Source organism: Anarrhichthys ocellatus, unplaced genomic scaffold (genome assembly GCF_004355925.1).
Source record: "Anarrhichthys ocellatus isolate YVR2014 unplaced genomic scaffold, GSC_Weel_1.0 scaffold32, whole genome shotgun sequence".
Classification (NCBI taxonomy): domain Eukaryota; kingdom Metazoa; phylum Chordata; class Actinopteri; order Perciformes; family Anarhichadidae; genus Anarrhichthys; species Anarrhichthys ocellatus.
In genome coordinates, this window is record NW_022280062.1 from 4,260,717 (window position 1) to 4,275,980 (window position 15,264).

At 42.6% G+C, this 15,264-nt stretch overlaps 1 protein-coding gene across 9 annotated transcripts in view; it reads left to right on the plus strand.

Annotated features, from left to right (window-relative positions):
* The window catches only part of LOC116393167 (receptor-type tyrosine-protein phosphatase mu), a 145,857-nt gene that overhangs the window by 67,938 nt on the left and 62,655 nt on the right, over nt 1-15,264 (plus strand). For all 9 annotated transcript variants that reach the window (XM_031865256.1, XM_031865260.1, XM_031865257.1 and 6 more), the window contains exons 8-11: nt 8,127-8,435; nt 9,677-9,786; nt 13,708-13,909; nt 14,610-14,712. In XM_031865256.1, the coding sequence (XP_031721116.1) occupies nt 8,127-8,435; nt 9,677-9,786; nt 13,708-13,909; nt 14,610-14,712 (724 nt within the window). The remainder of the gene's footprint in view (nt 1-8,126; nt 8,436-9,676; nt 9,787-13,707; nt 13,910-14,609; nt 14,713-15,264) is intronic.

The following is a 15,264-nucleotide window of genomic DNA, read 5'->3' on the forward strand; positions in this document are numbered from 1 at the left end:
TTCTGTCAAGATGGGGTGCTGAGTGTACATTAATGTCGGACTCTATTGTTAGCCTGCTAACCATCAGCTGACATTAATTACAATTTCAGTATATTTTGCCTCCCCAGTTTTTGCCACCTATATCTGCTATTTCTTCCCCTCTATAGCACTGTGCTTCTACAATTGGCCTCAGTGAGGTCTAACCCTTTATGATGGTTCCTTTTTTTTTTTTTTACGGCTGAGATTGAGCACATCTGTCGGTGCGGGTCTAAAAGGAAAATGTTTGCTCTGTTTGATGAGTCTAATTAACACCATTGTTGCCTTCAGGCATGAATAGAAAGCCACTTCACCTACCCATCTCAGATAACATTGGTCTGGTTTGTCACCCACAATAGCTGGCTGTCATGTGACCTATAGGGTTTATATATTGGCGCAAGGCGAATGAAAAGCCTCGGTTTGAGGCCCATTGAATGTGTGTTCTTTTGTCAGTCAGAGAAAAACAGGGTAGATTGAGTTTTTGATGTGCAAAAAGGTTATGTGAGGGCCTAGGAGGGTCTTTTTTTATCATCACAGGCAGTCGGAAGTAGAATGACAAATTGTGTTCTATATTGGCTCTGCAAAAGGCAAATTGTATTCTTCTCAAGGACAAGTCTTCAAACAACTGCTGCTGGAAAAGAGTGAGACAGAGAGCGAGGAGACTCTCAGTTTATAGCCGTTTCATTATTATCATTTCCCTCATCTCCGTCTATCTATTCCCCAAACACGAAAAGAACTGAGACTCTTGATAACAGATGTGCACAAACAATACTCTGGTGACATCCATGTAAGCATAGTCTCTTCTTACTCCGGAGCTGCCTCTTCAGCTCCTCGCAAACAATTATCATTGAGGTTTGTTTGTAACCTCAACTCTTAAGCCTCAAGAGAACGATAAATAGCAGAAGTTTAGTCAGGCTTGGCAGGATCCTTTTTTTCGGCTGTTTTTCAAATTTGAACTGAAATGCCTCTCAAGGTCTTTAAATGTTTCTATTCCTCGTGTTTAATTATTCATGGCCTATCTGCTGTAATTTTTGTCACAGATTTTCTCCATCCTTTTGCTGAATTATAGATGTCCCATTCCCCTTGCTAGGCATCCAGGAAGCACTCATTCAGTCTGGTTGTATAACTCTAACTCAAGAACATTTGTGTGTCTCCTCCTCAACTAAAGGACAGGAATGTCAGGGAGGCTGCGATTTATATCCTGTATTCCCCCACCTAGATAGCTAGATCTTAGATCCCATATATCTCCTAAGTAGGTGGCTCAGAGAACGCAGCGAGCATTTCACAAAGTCAAGCGCTTCACTTTGATTTACACTCCGGGTAACACCCTGAGTTGAGTGCGACACATGCAGGTTTTTGGGCGACAAATGACAATGTCACACGGGGCCATCTTGGGGAGTGTTGAAGTTGAAGAATCACCTTGGTAACCTCCGACTGCTCCCGTAGAGATTGCATGCCCGTCGGTAAATGAGGGCTTGTGTTCTTCCTGTGCGTAAGCTCCTAACCACAGGCGTTTTCCCCGGGAACCTGAACACAAAAGACAAAGCCTGGTCTGACGGTAGAGATGAGTGTGTGTGTGTGTTAAGACAGATGGGGGAAGAGGGGGGTCATGTCTGCCTGTCACTCTGACCCCAATCACCGCACAGCATATTGGCGGAAACAAAATAAAAGATTGATTTAACCAGTTCCACCTTCGCTGCCTCTGCTCTTCCCATCAACTGGCTGTCCATTTGTTTTCATCCGGTTGGTGGACTCACCTTTTGCCCCCGAGCCAGACTTGGTCGCTTTGTTCTTTTAATCCTTCTAAATGGTCAGTGATAGAAAATACCCTGTTACTTATTGAGTTATATATTCCATTTCAGTTTGTTTTTGTTGTTTAATCAAATGTTTTCATACTGCAATCGACAAGTGCAGCATTTTATGACTTGGTATTTGAAGCAAACCAGAAGTAGGTTTTTTTTCTTCTTGTAGAAAGGTCTTTACCAATGGCTAGTGCTTCACTGTTGTACTCTGCAGCTCAGTACTTCATCTCCACACCACTAAATGCTGCCGTCATGATGAATTAACTGTAGAACCCCGTTTAGCTTTAGTGGGCTTTAAACTACTGCACTTTCCCAGTGTGATGCAAAACATGATGGGAGTAAGTAACCATTATTAATTCATGAAATTACAGATTCCTTGCAAATATACAGTGTATATATGGATCATCAGTGGAAGCAATAGCGGTGTGAGTGGCAGTATCTACTGTTTTTTTTTATGGGTTTTGATAATGAGCACCAGATTGATGTATTCTGCATAAATAAATGCATCCTTGTTCCTGTGTCATTAATCAGGAACAGAAACACAAGCATTGTACATATACTACTGGAATCTGCAGAACCTACTCTTTCAAGTAACAAACATTTGTGAGGATATACGTACAGGTACCCGTTTAGAGATCAAGCAAGAAAGGCACTCCTTCTATTTTTAGATCTCGTCTCCCAATCATCCAATCAAAACATTTTCTCCGGTATCAAAGAAAATGTAGTTGATTGTCTTCTGTATATCGGAGGCTAATGTGCATAAAGAAACTGGTCGTAGCTAATGTAACACGGCTATGAGGAAGGGAGGGAAGCAAAAATGACCTATTGGTTGTTAGACATTTGAGCTTGTTGGCTTTTTTTAGTGCAGCAAACAGTAAGATCAATCATGAACAAAGACGAGCACCGACTTGGTGTGCCTGGACAGTCTTGGGTCTTGTCATGCATCATCCTCCTGTGCTGGTAAGGTCTATCTTACTTTCCCCCTCATGTTTTTTATCGCTCCCTTCCTATTCAGTCCTGTGAGAAGGAAAGCGTTCACCCATTCATCTCCACCCCTACAGCTTCAGGGTGTTCATCAGACAAGGTGGCAGCAGAGTCCGGCCCAGCGCCGGGGCTCATTCTGTGGTTTCAATTCGATCCAGCACCTCGTGGGCCCTTCCGCCCCTCATCCTCACCCGTCATGGCAGTCCCATTTATCATGAGGCCTATAAAGAAGGACTTGATAGAATGAGGAGCGACCACCACCATTCAATAAATCCTTGTGATTATCCACGCCTCCAAGGTGTATGGGCAGAATGCGCGTGTGTGTGTGTGTGTGTGTGTCCTGAGCATGTGGACATTCGTCTCTGACTTTGTAATGGGCGTAGAGGGTGACATTAGAACACAAGAGGTCCATGTACAGTGCCTTTAAAGTGCTATCAATTATAACATGTGTACACGCGTCAAACCCCAAGGCCTGGCTTGACTTGTTGCATTTGATGAACAAAAACCTTGGCACTTCAACCCTTCCCTCCTCCTCCTCTGTCTTAGCGTTCTTTCTCCAATCCACCCCCCCCGCCCCCCCACACATTGACTCCCTCCATCTCTCCCTCTTAACTCCCTTCCTCCTCCCTTTCTCTTCCTCCAGAGGATTGTATAGAGTAGCACTCTAGGAGGGTGATGGAGCTTTGATTGTCGGTTATCAAAAGCTATCATTACGGCTCGCTTCTGCGGGATATGAAAATGATTTCCTAAGTGTAAAACCCATGTCATTACCTCAATGGCCTCAGTGCTATCACTGAGATGTAATAGAAAGAGGCAAACAAATGTGCTCGCCTCCCCAGCTCAAACAGAACAGGGTGAATAACACACGGCAATGGAGAGATAAGTGACGGCAATACCAGGCCTCGCTGCCTAGAATGGAACACTTCACATGAAAACAGCCCTCCGACGAGAATTTAATCTTCATGTTGTTTTGGTACTGTCTACAACGAAGGCACCTGCCGTGTGACGAGCCCCGGCAGCCGTTCTCCGGCACGGAATCCGACAGTCTACATGCCATCCTGTGAGAGTCGGCGCATTTCTCTTCTTCCATTTCCAAACAGCAAAGCTCCCTCCTCCTCCTCCTCCTCCTCAACCTGAGCACCGTTTCATCCTGATGAGATAGTGCCCCGGCTCAGGAGCCGCATTGACTTGACGGTGGTTTCTAATCATTGGAGAAGTAGTCTTTTCTTCCCTCGTCCCAGTTGTGTTTGCTGAGCAGGGAGATGGAAGTTTATGCCAGCACCAGGCTTTTCTGCTCTTAATCGATGTGGATCTGATAAAGATCCGGGCTCTCTGAATGACTCGTGCGCTGCAAAGCCTGAGGAAGATCTGATAAGTAAATCGTTCTTCTGTACATTTAGCCAGTAAGATGCTGAGGAACCAGATCTGCGTTTTCGTGCACGCGTATGGACACTCACTTTAATCACATGAGACCGTTAACACGCTAGAAAACACACATTGTCCTCTCACACACACACACTCACACTTGTCTCGCAGTAAAGTGGCTGTGCTCCGGACATGCCCAATTTGTTTCCTTTCATCCAGGACTAATGTCCCGCTCTACCCAGGGGCTAAGTGCACCATTTGAGGCCCCCTCTAGGACAGACGGCTGCAACATGCGGTTATTTGTTGTTTTTGCTTCACGTTTTTTGGAAATCATGTTATCACTGCGGCCGTGGTACCGCGTATGCAGGGCCCATTCGAATTAACAAGAGGCAATAACGTGCTGATAATTTCTAAAAACATTATTTAAATGTCACGCTGTAATGACATCACTAATAGTTCTATGTAAATGTCAAATTCAAATTATTCAATTATATCGGCGAGTGTGGGGCAGGTGATAATTTGTCCACCGCTTGGAATGCCAATCTGGCTCTCACTGGATCTCATTGTGTGCCCTCTGTAATTTCCTGCTCCGAGGGATGCTTTCATAGCCATTATTATAACTCTATTCCACTAGAAATATATGCCATACTGGATATTGGAGTCATATTTTTTAGTACTTTCACACCAATGTTGCCCTCAGTGATAGTTTGTGGGAATTGTAAAAAAAAATACTATGGATTTCAAGAGATAGCCTTGTTATTCCTTGTTGTGATTTATGCTTGTGCCTTTGATACTGAGCCTCTTACTGCTCGGTCAATAAAACGAAACTAGCAGTCACAGTAGACTGGGGTAATAGGCTCATCTCGTCAGCTGTCATTCATGGGCCTATGGGCCTATTTCAAAATGGCTGCAGACCCTCCCATCTCTGCACGGAAGGATTTATAAAGGCTATCAGCCATTCGTTGGACCCGTTCATTTGAGATTAAACGGGGGAGGAGGGTACAGGGTGTTTTTTCTTTTTCCCTTTTCTCTGTCTTCAAAGTCAACCATGACCAGGCTCTGAAATAGATGAGGCACCTTGTTGTTCATGAAAACAGATTATGTAATTTTGAGTCACGGGGCACAAGTTGTGATTCGGCGTCCGCCACAGTTCCTCGCATTTTACTGCCACCCTCAGACAGCTGGCAATTTGCACCACAGGGAGCCGAAGGGGTAACAAACAATTAGCCTTTTCTCAACAAAACTCCAGGGAGAGGCTATAGAATAGCCATAAGAGCTGATTACTAAATGGCCAATATTCCTTTATGTACCTTCAGTATTACTGTTGGCGCACTAGCAAATATATCCGTCCACCACCAGTGCCAAAAAGACGAATATGAATAAATATCGACTTTTTCTCTCCACAATCATATTTTTCACAAATGATTCCCATTCATGTTGGCATCTCTCCACTGGCCAGAATTAGGGAGTAGTGTATCCATATCCATGATGTTCCACAAAGATGGAAGTGTGACATTCTCCTTGAACGCTTCAGAAATGAGACTTCCTCCTAGCCGCTCGTGCACGTCTGTGAGATTCACACTTTGGTGCATTTGTCACTTTGAGAGCGTCTGGTTTAATTTGATTTCTGTGCCTGGCCACCCTGCAATTCTCTGTGCTTTTAGTGTAACCGTTGCCTACTGAGTGCGGCCAAGAGATAGTTCCACAAATAAAGAGGTTTAAACCTCTATTTTTGGGATGGCTTTCCTGACATTGCAACCTATTTGCTATAGAGGCCTGTTTTCCGTCTCCAATTCTTCCCAGTGCTGTGTCAGAATCAATTTTTTTTGTGTGTTTGATCACATTAGTTTAAAATGGCAGATCTCTTTGTGAATCATTACATTCATCCGTCTACTGTTGTTTGCTACAAGGCTCATTTATTGTCTGTTTTCACGTGTGTTGAATAGCTGCTGATCACTTTGAAGGTCTTGCATATACCGGTCTTTAACAAAGATTAACATTTCTTTAAAATGTTAACAACCAGTGGAGGTCGGTACTACTAGAAGATCCTTTATCGAAGATGAGACATATTCAAAGGGATACTCCTACACAGCATTGCAGAAAGCTTTTTCAAAGAATATGAATCACTTATATTGAAGCTATAATGCACTCTCTGCCAGTAAAATATGTAGTTCTCTTCAGCTATTGTTCAAATTGTTTTAAAAGCTAATAAAATATTTGAGTGGTTTGTTTCACTCTGTGTAGATCAATAGTGATCCCTCTATCTTAAAGTGAAGCTCACTACCATTCTTTTCCTTTTCGAAAGATATATATTTTCTTCCCATTTTCCTGACATACTTTTATCATGTGTTGCCGTTCGTGTATGCTTGATGTGATGTTTGCTGCACATTGATATCCCTTCCCCATCTGTCTTCAACAATCCTCCCTCTGCCTCCTTCTAGCCCTTCTGATGCTGTTTCATCTACGCTATGAAAGCAGAGGAGAGATCAAATCTGTTTGTTTGTCCTTGTGAAAATCTCAAAATGTTGCATTCTTCATTCAACAAGCAGGCGCCTTTATTTTCTCTCACTGTTTTTCTTCTTGCACTATCCTTTCTCACTCGTATATTCTTCTTTCATGTCACAGGTTCTATGACCTATGTTCTTGTAAAAAAAAAAAAAATTCTGGCTTTTCAGTAGCGCTATACGCAGAACTTATTCTCAGTGTTGTCTCAAATGTTGTGCATTTTCTTTAAAGGATGTTCAATAAAACCAGTCACACAAAAGCAGTCAGACATTATCTTTCTATAGGCCGTCTCATAAATTGAAGTGGGCATCACATACAAAGGATGCCAGCTGTTTTGTCCATACAGATACTTGCTTGTTTGTCATGTCCTTTGTACAACCTGTAGAAATGAACAGCATGTTGGAGCTCCAGTCCAGTCTCCCCCCCATGCACCTCCAGAATGTTAAACATGGCTGCCGTGGCTGCCTCTGAATTGCTGGACTGTGTCTCCTGGGGAACGGGGAAATTGAGCCCTGGCTCTTCCTAATAGGTGGTAAAGTGTTAAGTTCCAGAGAAATGGAATGCGAATTTAACCTGGAATGGAAATTGATCCCATTACCTTGTGCTTGGGCTGCTTTCCTCCCATAGGTAGGAGATTGAGAGAGAGAGAGCGAGAGAGAGGGAGGAAAAATAAATGGGGAAAGCAGAGAGAAGAGATGAGGAGAAAGAGAGAGCAGGAAATAGAAATGTGGGAGCCACAGAAAAAGAGAGGAAATACTAAAGGGAATGGAGAGAAAAGAGGTGCAGGGAGAGGAGAGGAGACGGAAGGACGGAAAGAGAGGGGAGAAAATGGAGAAAGTAGAAGAGAAAAGGCAAGGAGAAACAGTGTCTATGTGATTAGAGGTGATAGGATGGTAGTGGGGGTTGTGTCCTGCCTGGATTGGCAGGCTGGCTGACTCTGTATCAGTATGGTGCTAATAGCTGACCGCCACCGGGCGAGATGGAAAAGAGAGAGGGGAAAGGCAGAGGACAAGGTAGTCGAAGCAGGGGAACGGCACGCTCTGAAGGGATGATACACCGCCTGCTGAGGGTTTCCACCAACAGACCTGTGGTGTCTTGGTGCGTGCAGCTGCAGTGAGACCGAGTTAGCAACGGTGCTGGGATATGGCAACGCTCCGTATCGGGCTGTGGCTTTGAAAGTGTAAAATATTTTCTGGAAATATGAACTCCAAACAGAGGAAATCGTATTTCAATATTTAAAAAAAAGTATTCACCGGGTCTCAAGTGTTATGAAAAATGTAGTAGTTGATTTTTCTTTGACTCAAAGGAACACCGCCTTCTCTGTGCCCCAGCATAGACCTCTGTAATTTCCTTGATTTTATTGAAACTATCTTGCACTACCTGCCATTTCATATAGCCTAATTGATTACCTTGATGTATGCTCACACTCCTCTCTCTCTCTCTTCACCCTGCCAGAGCCAATGCACGGCCCACAAAGGCTAGAAGTGGTGGACATCCAGTCCAAACAGGTGACAGTGCGCTGGATGCCTCTGGGCTACAATGTGACCCGCTGCTACAGCTACAACTTGACCGTCCAGTACCGGTCAAGGGTGGCTGGCAAGGAGGAGACCCGCGAGGAGTTGTGCTATGACACTCAGAGCCGTGACCCTCAGCACACCATCCACAACTTGACGCCCTTCACCAACCTCAGTGTCAAGCTGGTGCTACGCAACCCAGAGGGGGTCAAGGAGAGCACGGAGCTGGAGGTTCAGACTGATGAGGATGGTGGGTGTTATTCAAGGTTACTTCCTGTCCAGGTCTGGGAATAATGACACATGATTTTAGTGAACCGATCCTGGATTGGATATCTTTTAAATTATGGAGAGCAAAATAAAGTGAAACACAACATTTAAACAACTGAATTAAAACGTTGTTTATCAAATTTTGGAAATGTAATATATTATTTGTTTTTACCTTATCTTGCCTGGTAGTTTATGTAGTGGATAAACTGCTAATGTTTTATTATTAAAGTTGTGACATTTAAATCTTCAGGATGGGTGGATAATTCTCACCTGGTCATAAATAGCTTGCATTAAGGAAAACTTTGGGATTCTCCAATTTTTTTTTTTTCAAGAGAGCTAATTTTGTGTCATATGGTTGTTTCACCTCCTTCGAAGATGGAAGATCTTCCGTGTTGCCTCAGCAGATACAGGAAAAGAACTCTACAGAAGTCTCAAGGAACCCCAGCCGCCAGATAATAAACAGGCTCAGCTGACGAAAAGAGAGAGTCTTGTCATGTCTGGCTCAGATATCTGTGGTTGGAAACTTGAAAGTGGCAACTGTTTCTCACTCTCTGACTTCTGTGTGTCTGTGGATCTGTGTGTCTTTAGAGTCCCATGGGAACAAGTTTACAGACGGAGTGTAGCTGTAGTTGCGTTGTTGAAGATAAATCTTGGGAGAAAATAAAAAAAGACATCTCCACATCATTCTGTTTTGCTTACAGAATGAAAGCTATTCACATGAAAGGGTTAAAGGACCAGATCCCTTTGGCAGTATTTGAGAACACGTAAACATTGTGGAAAGATTAAGATTCCCACTATTCCCTTGGGGTTACTAGTTCATCTTTGGTTGCAGCACATTTTTTTATCATAAGTGAAAAGTGTTCAGGTTTGCTGTAAAAGGTGTCGGGGAGTGTGTTGTGAGTGACAATGACTTCAAATAATCTCACAAATTACTATTAATGTGTTTGCCTTTGGCTCATGGCCATTTGTGTACTGTAGGTCCTTGAAGAGCTCTTTTATTGATTGTTTTATGCGCATCAGCACGAGGTGCTCGGTAAATCATGATAGAAACGACTAAAGCTGCAAAGTAGGAGCTGCTTTCATCCAACTCTTATCGACAACATTTTTATCTTGATTATCAATAAGAAATCCTACTGTGTATGCTTTTCATACTTATTTCTAGTGGGGGAAAATACCACTCTGCCACCAGTTTTTGAGAAATGTGTCTGTGATCATTTCTCACAGTGCCAGGCGCTGTTCCTCTGGAGTCCATTCAGGGCAGTGCCTATGAGGAGAAGATCATCCTGAAGTGGAGAGAACCAGCACAGACCTACGGGATCATCACACAGTTTGAGGTACACTTGCACCAGGGTTAGATATTAAACACACCTTAGAGTAGGAAACAAACTTCCAATATTAAGCTTTTTTTTTCTCTCTTTGTGGATCGTGTGCATATCTTGGTTTCTTTGAGTCGGTTTCTTTACGCAACAGTGATATAATATTTTAGCAGTGCTAGCAGCATGGCTGGAGGGAGGCTAATGTTGCTTTAATCCAGACTAAATTATCGAAACATCTACTAAATGGACAGGCACACAATTAGGTAGGCCTACAGGCAATATTTGAATGATATTATTGATTCCCTGACTTTTCCTCTCGCACCAGTAAGATAAATTGTATTAACTTTGGTTCTCCTCTTGCTTTTCCTCCGTCACCATCATCAGTAGTTTGGTATATGACCAAATATTAAGCACATTTCCATCAGACTCACCTGTACAGCTACTAAACTAAGATGGTGTGGACATGATAAGCGTTATACCTGCTGAACATCTTGTTAGCATTGTCATCGTGAGCATGTTAGCATGCTGACTTTAGCATTTAGCTCTATGGGGAGCCTCACAGAGCCGCTAGCGGGGCTGTGGACTCTTATGTCTTGTTTACTGTATATTAATGAATCCTCGGTGGCCATAGTCACTACAATCAACTCTTTCAATACCCTTTTAATGTGTCTGTAATCTGTACTTGATGTCCCAGGCATGCCTTTTAAAGTCATTTAAAGTGCAGTCATCTTGACTATTTGAACCAGCCTTTAATTGGACTAATCACATTAGCTCAAAGTTATATTTGTGGAACAGCTTAAACCAGAATCAATGTGTTAGGTTCACTCAAGGCAGGTTTCTCCTCAGCCACCTTTATGAAGCACCACTCACATGTTTCACTACGACAGAATCAACTGCAATCTGCCATTCTGTATGTCCTTCTACACATGGGCGACCTCTAAGGAAAATACAACCCTGAAACACGCCTGGATTCAGCACAAAGCAAATGTTGACAAAAGGCTCCACACGGCCCTGTCAGCCTTGTCCAGGAGCTGCATTGAGTTTTGAATAATAGAAACTGTCTCCACACACACACAGACAGTACATGTACACATTGATCTTAACCAGCTTAAGGTGGAAGTAATCCGGCCTTTCCCACAGATTGATTTTTGTCTGTTGATTCTCTCTCTTTTGCCGTTTGCTCTCGCTTGATATTTTGACTAGGTTAGCAATCATTGATGGGGCTGTTTCTCATACAAGGAGAACAGATTGAAGAGTAAAGGCAATGCAATCAGGGTTGCTGTAGCGGTTGCTCTATCCACTGCCATGCCATCAGGTGTATGAAATATGTCATGTACTCTCTCGTTTAGCGGCACAGAGACATTTCAATCCAAGCGGGGAAGTCCTAAAGTCCCCAGAATCATAATAAAAGGCCCTGTTTATTCAAAAGTGTGTATCCCCATGTTGTTTCCTGTGCATAGCTGTATGGCACTTAGAGGTGCTGGCAGAGTGCAGGAAAACAATGTCTATAAAAACGGTAGGTTTACTGCTCACTTAATCACTTTGAGAGCAACATGTTTCAGTTGTTTATCTTTTTAAAATTTCATGGTACAAGAAAAAGCATTCAGAGCAAATGGCATGCCGTTGCGCTGCCGCTTTGTCAGGTTCACTCATATTTACGTCGAGGCAACTGTGTCTCACTTTATAAAATACCCACTCCAGGCTATTATATTCATATGCTGCAGCAATTACTTCTCTCTGTCTGTGTCTAAAAAGCCTTAATAGTACAGGTATTTGTCTATTTAAAGTAAACAAGAAGTCGCTGACAATTTTCCTGGTTTTAATATACAGTAGAGCCTCGTCATAGATTTCCCAACATAACCTAGAATCACCTTATGTATTTTAGAGTAAGAAAGAGTATTTGTATTCATGTCACCCTGTCTTAAACAGGGTGACAGATGAGGCAAACCTAGGAAGTCTGACTTTCTGCTTTAAGAAAATAACCCACAACGTATTCTGCCGGTATTCCCCAGAAGTTGCTTCTTATAAGTCAGGACCTTGCTTTGATTTGACATTATCAAAGGACTCAAAGTGAAATACGTCTGACAAGGCCTGATATCAAAGAGATTTCAGCTCCATTCCTTTTGGACCAAGATGTGCGGATGCAATTTTATTGGCAGCCTTTCAGACCGACATGAGCCAGCTTCTCTTTAAAGGTATACTGCAGGTTTTCCAGGTATTCCCTGTACATCAGTCATATCTAGCAACGCAAGTTAAATGTGAAGTAGCATTTTCTTTATCATAGGGATGCTGTGGTAAGTAACAGCTGTTCATCACATTAACTTAAAGGGAAAATGCAACTATTAATTAAAGAATAAGTTGTATTTTCAGTCAACCAACAGTGCTATTAAGTAATGCTATTTCCCTTAAACGCCCTTTTAAATCAGCAGCCGTTTTTCTAAATCACTTGAATTGAGATTATTCTAATTTACTGTAGGTCCTTTAAAGAGAGTTAAAAATCTTCATAGAAAGGTTAAGTGGAGTTTGAGTAACAGCATCTTTCATCAACAGTTATTCAGCCTTCTTCATTATTGTACGAGTAAAGGTGCTGGAGATTATGCAGGCATTTATATTTTATGAATGCTTCATAAATTCAACATTTTCCTCCCTCAGATAGAAAAATGTAAACCAATGCAATTTAAAAAGCTTAATATATCAGATCGAGTAATGGCTCCAAGCAAGCCCAAATTAATTTGCTCAAATATTCTCCATTATTTTTTCCGTCAGTTCCATTATGATTGTGAAAACCTGTCCATGTGCCCAGTGTTGACAAGTCATTTCAAATTCCTCTCCCTGAAATGTTATGATATAGGATTTGGCATCACAGACTCATTTCAGAGACAAAGACTAAATGAGAAGGCCTCGAAGCATTTCAAAACTTGATGGACACAAATTATGCAGCACTCCTAACTCTCTTTGTGTTCCTTAATTGGAATTATAATGGAGGTTTTTCCTTTACGAGCAGAGGCATTTTCTTAAAGTGGGACTTTACAGTTATTCAAAATGGATATTAGCAAAAACACTCACCTTAATGCTTCCCTTCAGAGCTCCCTGTGTTTATTAATGGAAAAGGAATACATTAAGTTTATTTCCTCTCTCCTTGAAACCACAAGCTTGCATCAGCTTTGGTTGAAAAATATGTAGCTCTGCTTTTAGCGTACAATCTACCGGCTGTAACAGTGAAACAGTTCCTCTCCGTACCTTCTGTGCCTCAATGATTTTGTTGGAAATGCCAGCTTAAAGCCTTGTTGACATGAAGTCAGAAGCTCACAAGCGAAAGAGAAAGCTTCTTCTCTCTACTTCAGGCTTTTTAAAGATTGCTCTGTGGCAATTGGCTCTACTGAGAAGTACAGAGGAGAAGCAAGTGTTGTGTTGGACTGCATTATGCAACATGCGCCAATATTATTTTTGCTGATGTCAGCATGCTAACATGCTTACAATCACAATGCTAACATGCTGATGTTAAGCAGATAAGGTGTTTGCCAAGTTCACCCTCTTAGTTAACTTTGGTAATTAGTTTAATACATGAAAAACAACTGAGGATGATTCTGTCATTAGTTTGGAGAAATACTAAAGTATTGCATTTAGCTGTGCTAATTCAGATGAACATGAAGAGGTACTGTAAAACAAAAGATTTAAAAAAATATATCTGTTGTGGCTTTCGGTGAGTAGTGCACCGGGGAGAGAGATATTAAAAAATCGAATAACTCTCACCGGCGTGAGTGGGATAGAAAACCTCAACACGGTGAGTACAGAAAAATGCTTTAGCTTGCTGAGCCACTTAGATGCCTCCAACATAAATCTTTTTCATTGTATGAATTCAAATCCTCCTCAGCTGAGGGGAGCTGAGCTCTGAGTACCAGAGGCCACTATCAAAATATTAATTTCCTTCCTTCCTAGATCTCCTACAAGGCGGTGAGCTCCTTTGACCCGGAGCTGGACCTCTCCAACCAGAGTGGGAAGATTGTGAAGTTGGGTAACGAGACCACCCACATGTTCACAGGCCTCTACCCAGGCTCCACGTACTCCTTCACCCTGCGCGCCAGCACAGCCAAGGGCTACGGCCCCCCTATCATCACCCAGTTCACCACCAAGATATCAGGTCAGCGGGGTCAAAAGCATGGCCGGTCAGTGTGTGGGTGATGTCGATTAAGTAGAGTGACACTTACTGCCGCTGGAGTTTTTTATGTTCAAACGCTTAAATGGAAATTGGAACTTGATTGTTACTCAGACATATTTAGACCGCACAGGTTTTTACTTTACTAATTATTTAGCCTCAAAGGGTAAATCCTATCATAACATTAAATGAGCCAATACAATTCCATTAGTATAGATATAGCTGTGCCTGACCAGTTCAATTGATTGGACGAAACACCTAGCTGGTTCAGTGATAAAGGCTATTTGGTGTGGGAGTTACATTACATTTAGCAGAATTACCTGAGAGGCCAAGGACAAATTGTGCTCATGGTTCCCATAAACCATGGCTAGGGTTGATTTAGATAATGACCGTGAGTCTCGTTAGCTAGGCAATTGTGATCCATGTGCACTACTTAAGCAAGATACTGCAATAGTTTTGTGACAGCAGCAAATGTTTCACTTCGCTGTTATTGCTATATTTAATGATTTAAGTTGTGGCGCTATAAAGACAAGAGGCAGTGAGACAATCGGCTTTCCTTTTATTCTATTAAGCGTTGAGCTGAATGACTCGTTATGCGAGATGTTGCTGACAAAAACTGGTGTGTTTTGAGCTTTGCTTTGCTGTGTAGTAAAACCTCCTTCCCTTTTGGTTTTCACGTCTTCAGCGCCTTCCATGCCGGCGTATGACCAGGAGACCTCTCTGAACCAAACAGACAGCACAGTCACTGTTCTGCTTAAACCTGCCCAAAGCAGAGGTGCACCTGTGAGGTAGGCTTTCACAAGTGGGACTCACTCTTTCTCACACACACATACGCACCCACTCGCAACACAGAGAAAAGACAAGAAAAACAGCATATTAAAACACCAGGAACCACCATCAGCTCCAGCAAATTATCAAAGAGCCCGTGTTTATCAATGCCCCATCGTGAGGAAAGTTGCCAGGGAATTCAGTGCCTCGTCTGCATCTCATTTTCTGAGATTTATTTGCTTGTGGATTTTGATCTTGTGCAAAAGAAGCACAGTCTTTGAAGATGAGAATGAAAATGCGGTGCAGCCACAAGGCTAGCATCAGGATCTCTTCCCGTTACATGTCCTTCATGGACCTGGCTGCCCACAGAGAGCCACCACGGGCTCCTGCGGAACGAAGGAATTCTGTCTGCTTGACGCTGCATTTGTTAGTCATTACAAGGAAAGTGGTGCCGCTGCACTGTGTACAGTAAATGCCAAGCTGTTTGGACAAAAGTCATCATTATGGTTTACCAAAGGTCACAGGGGGCTTCTGGCAGGAATACTGCCATCATCTTTTTGTCAGTCAGTGTT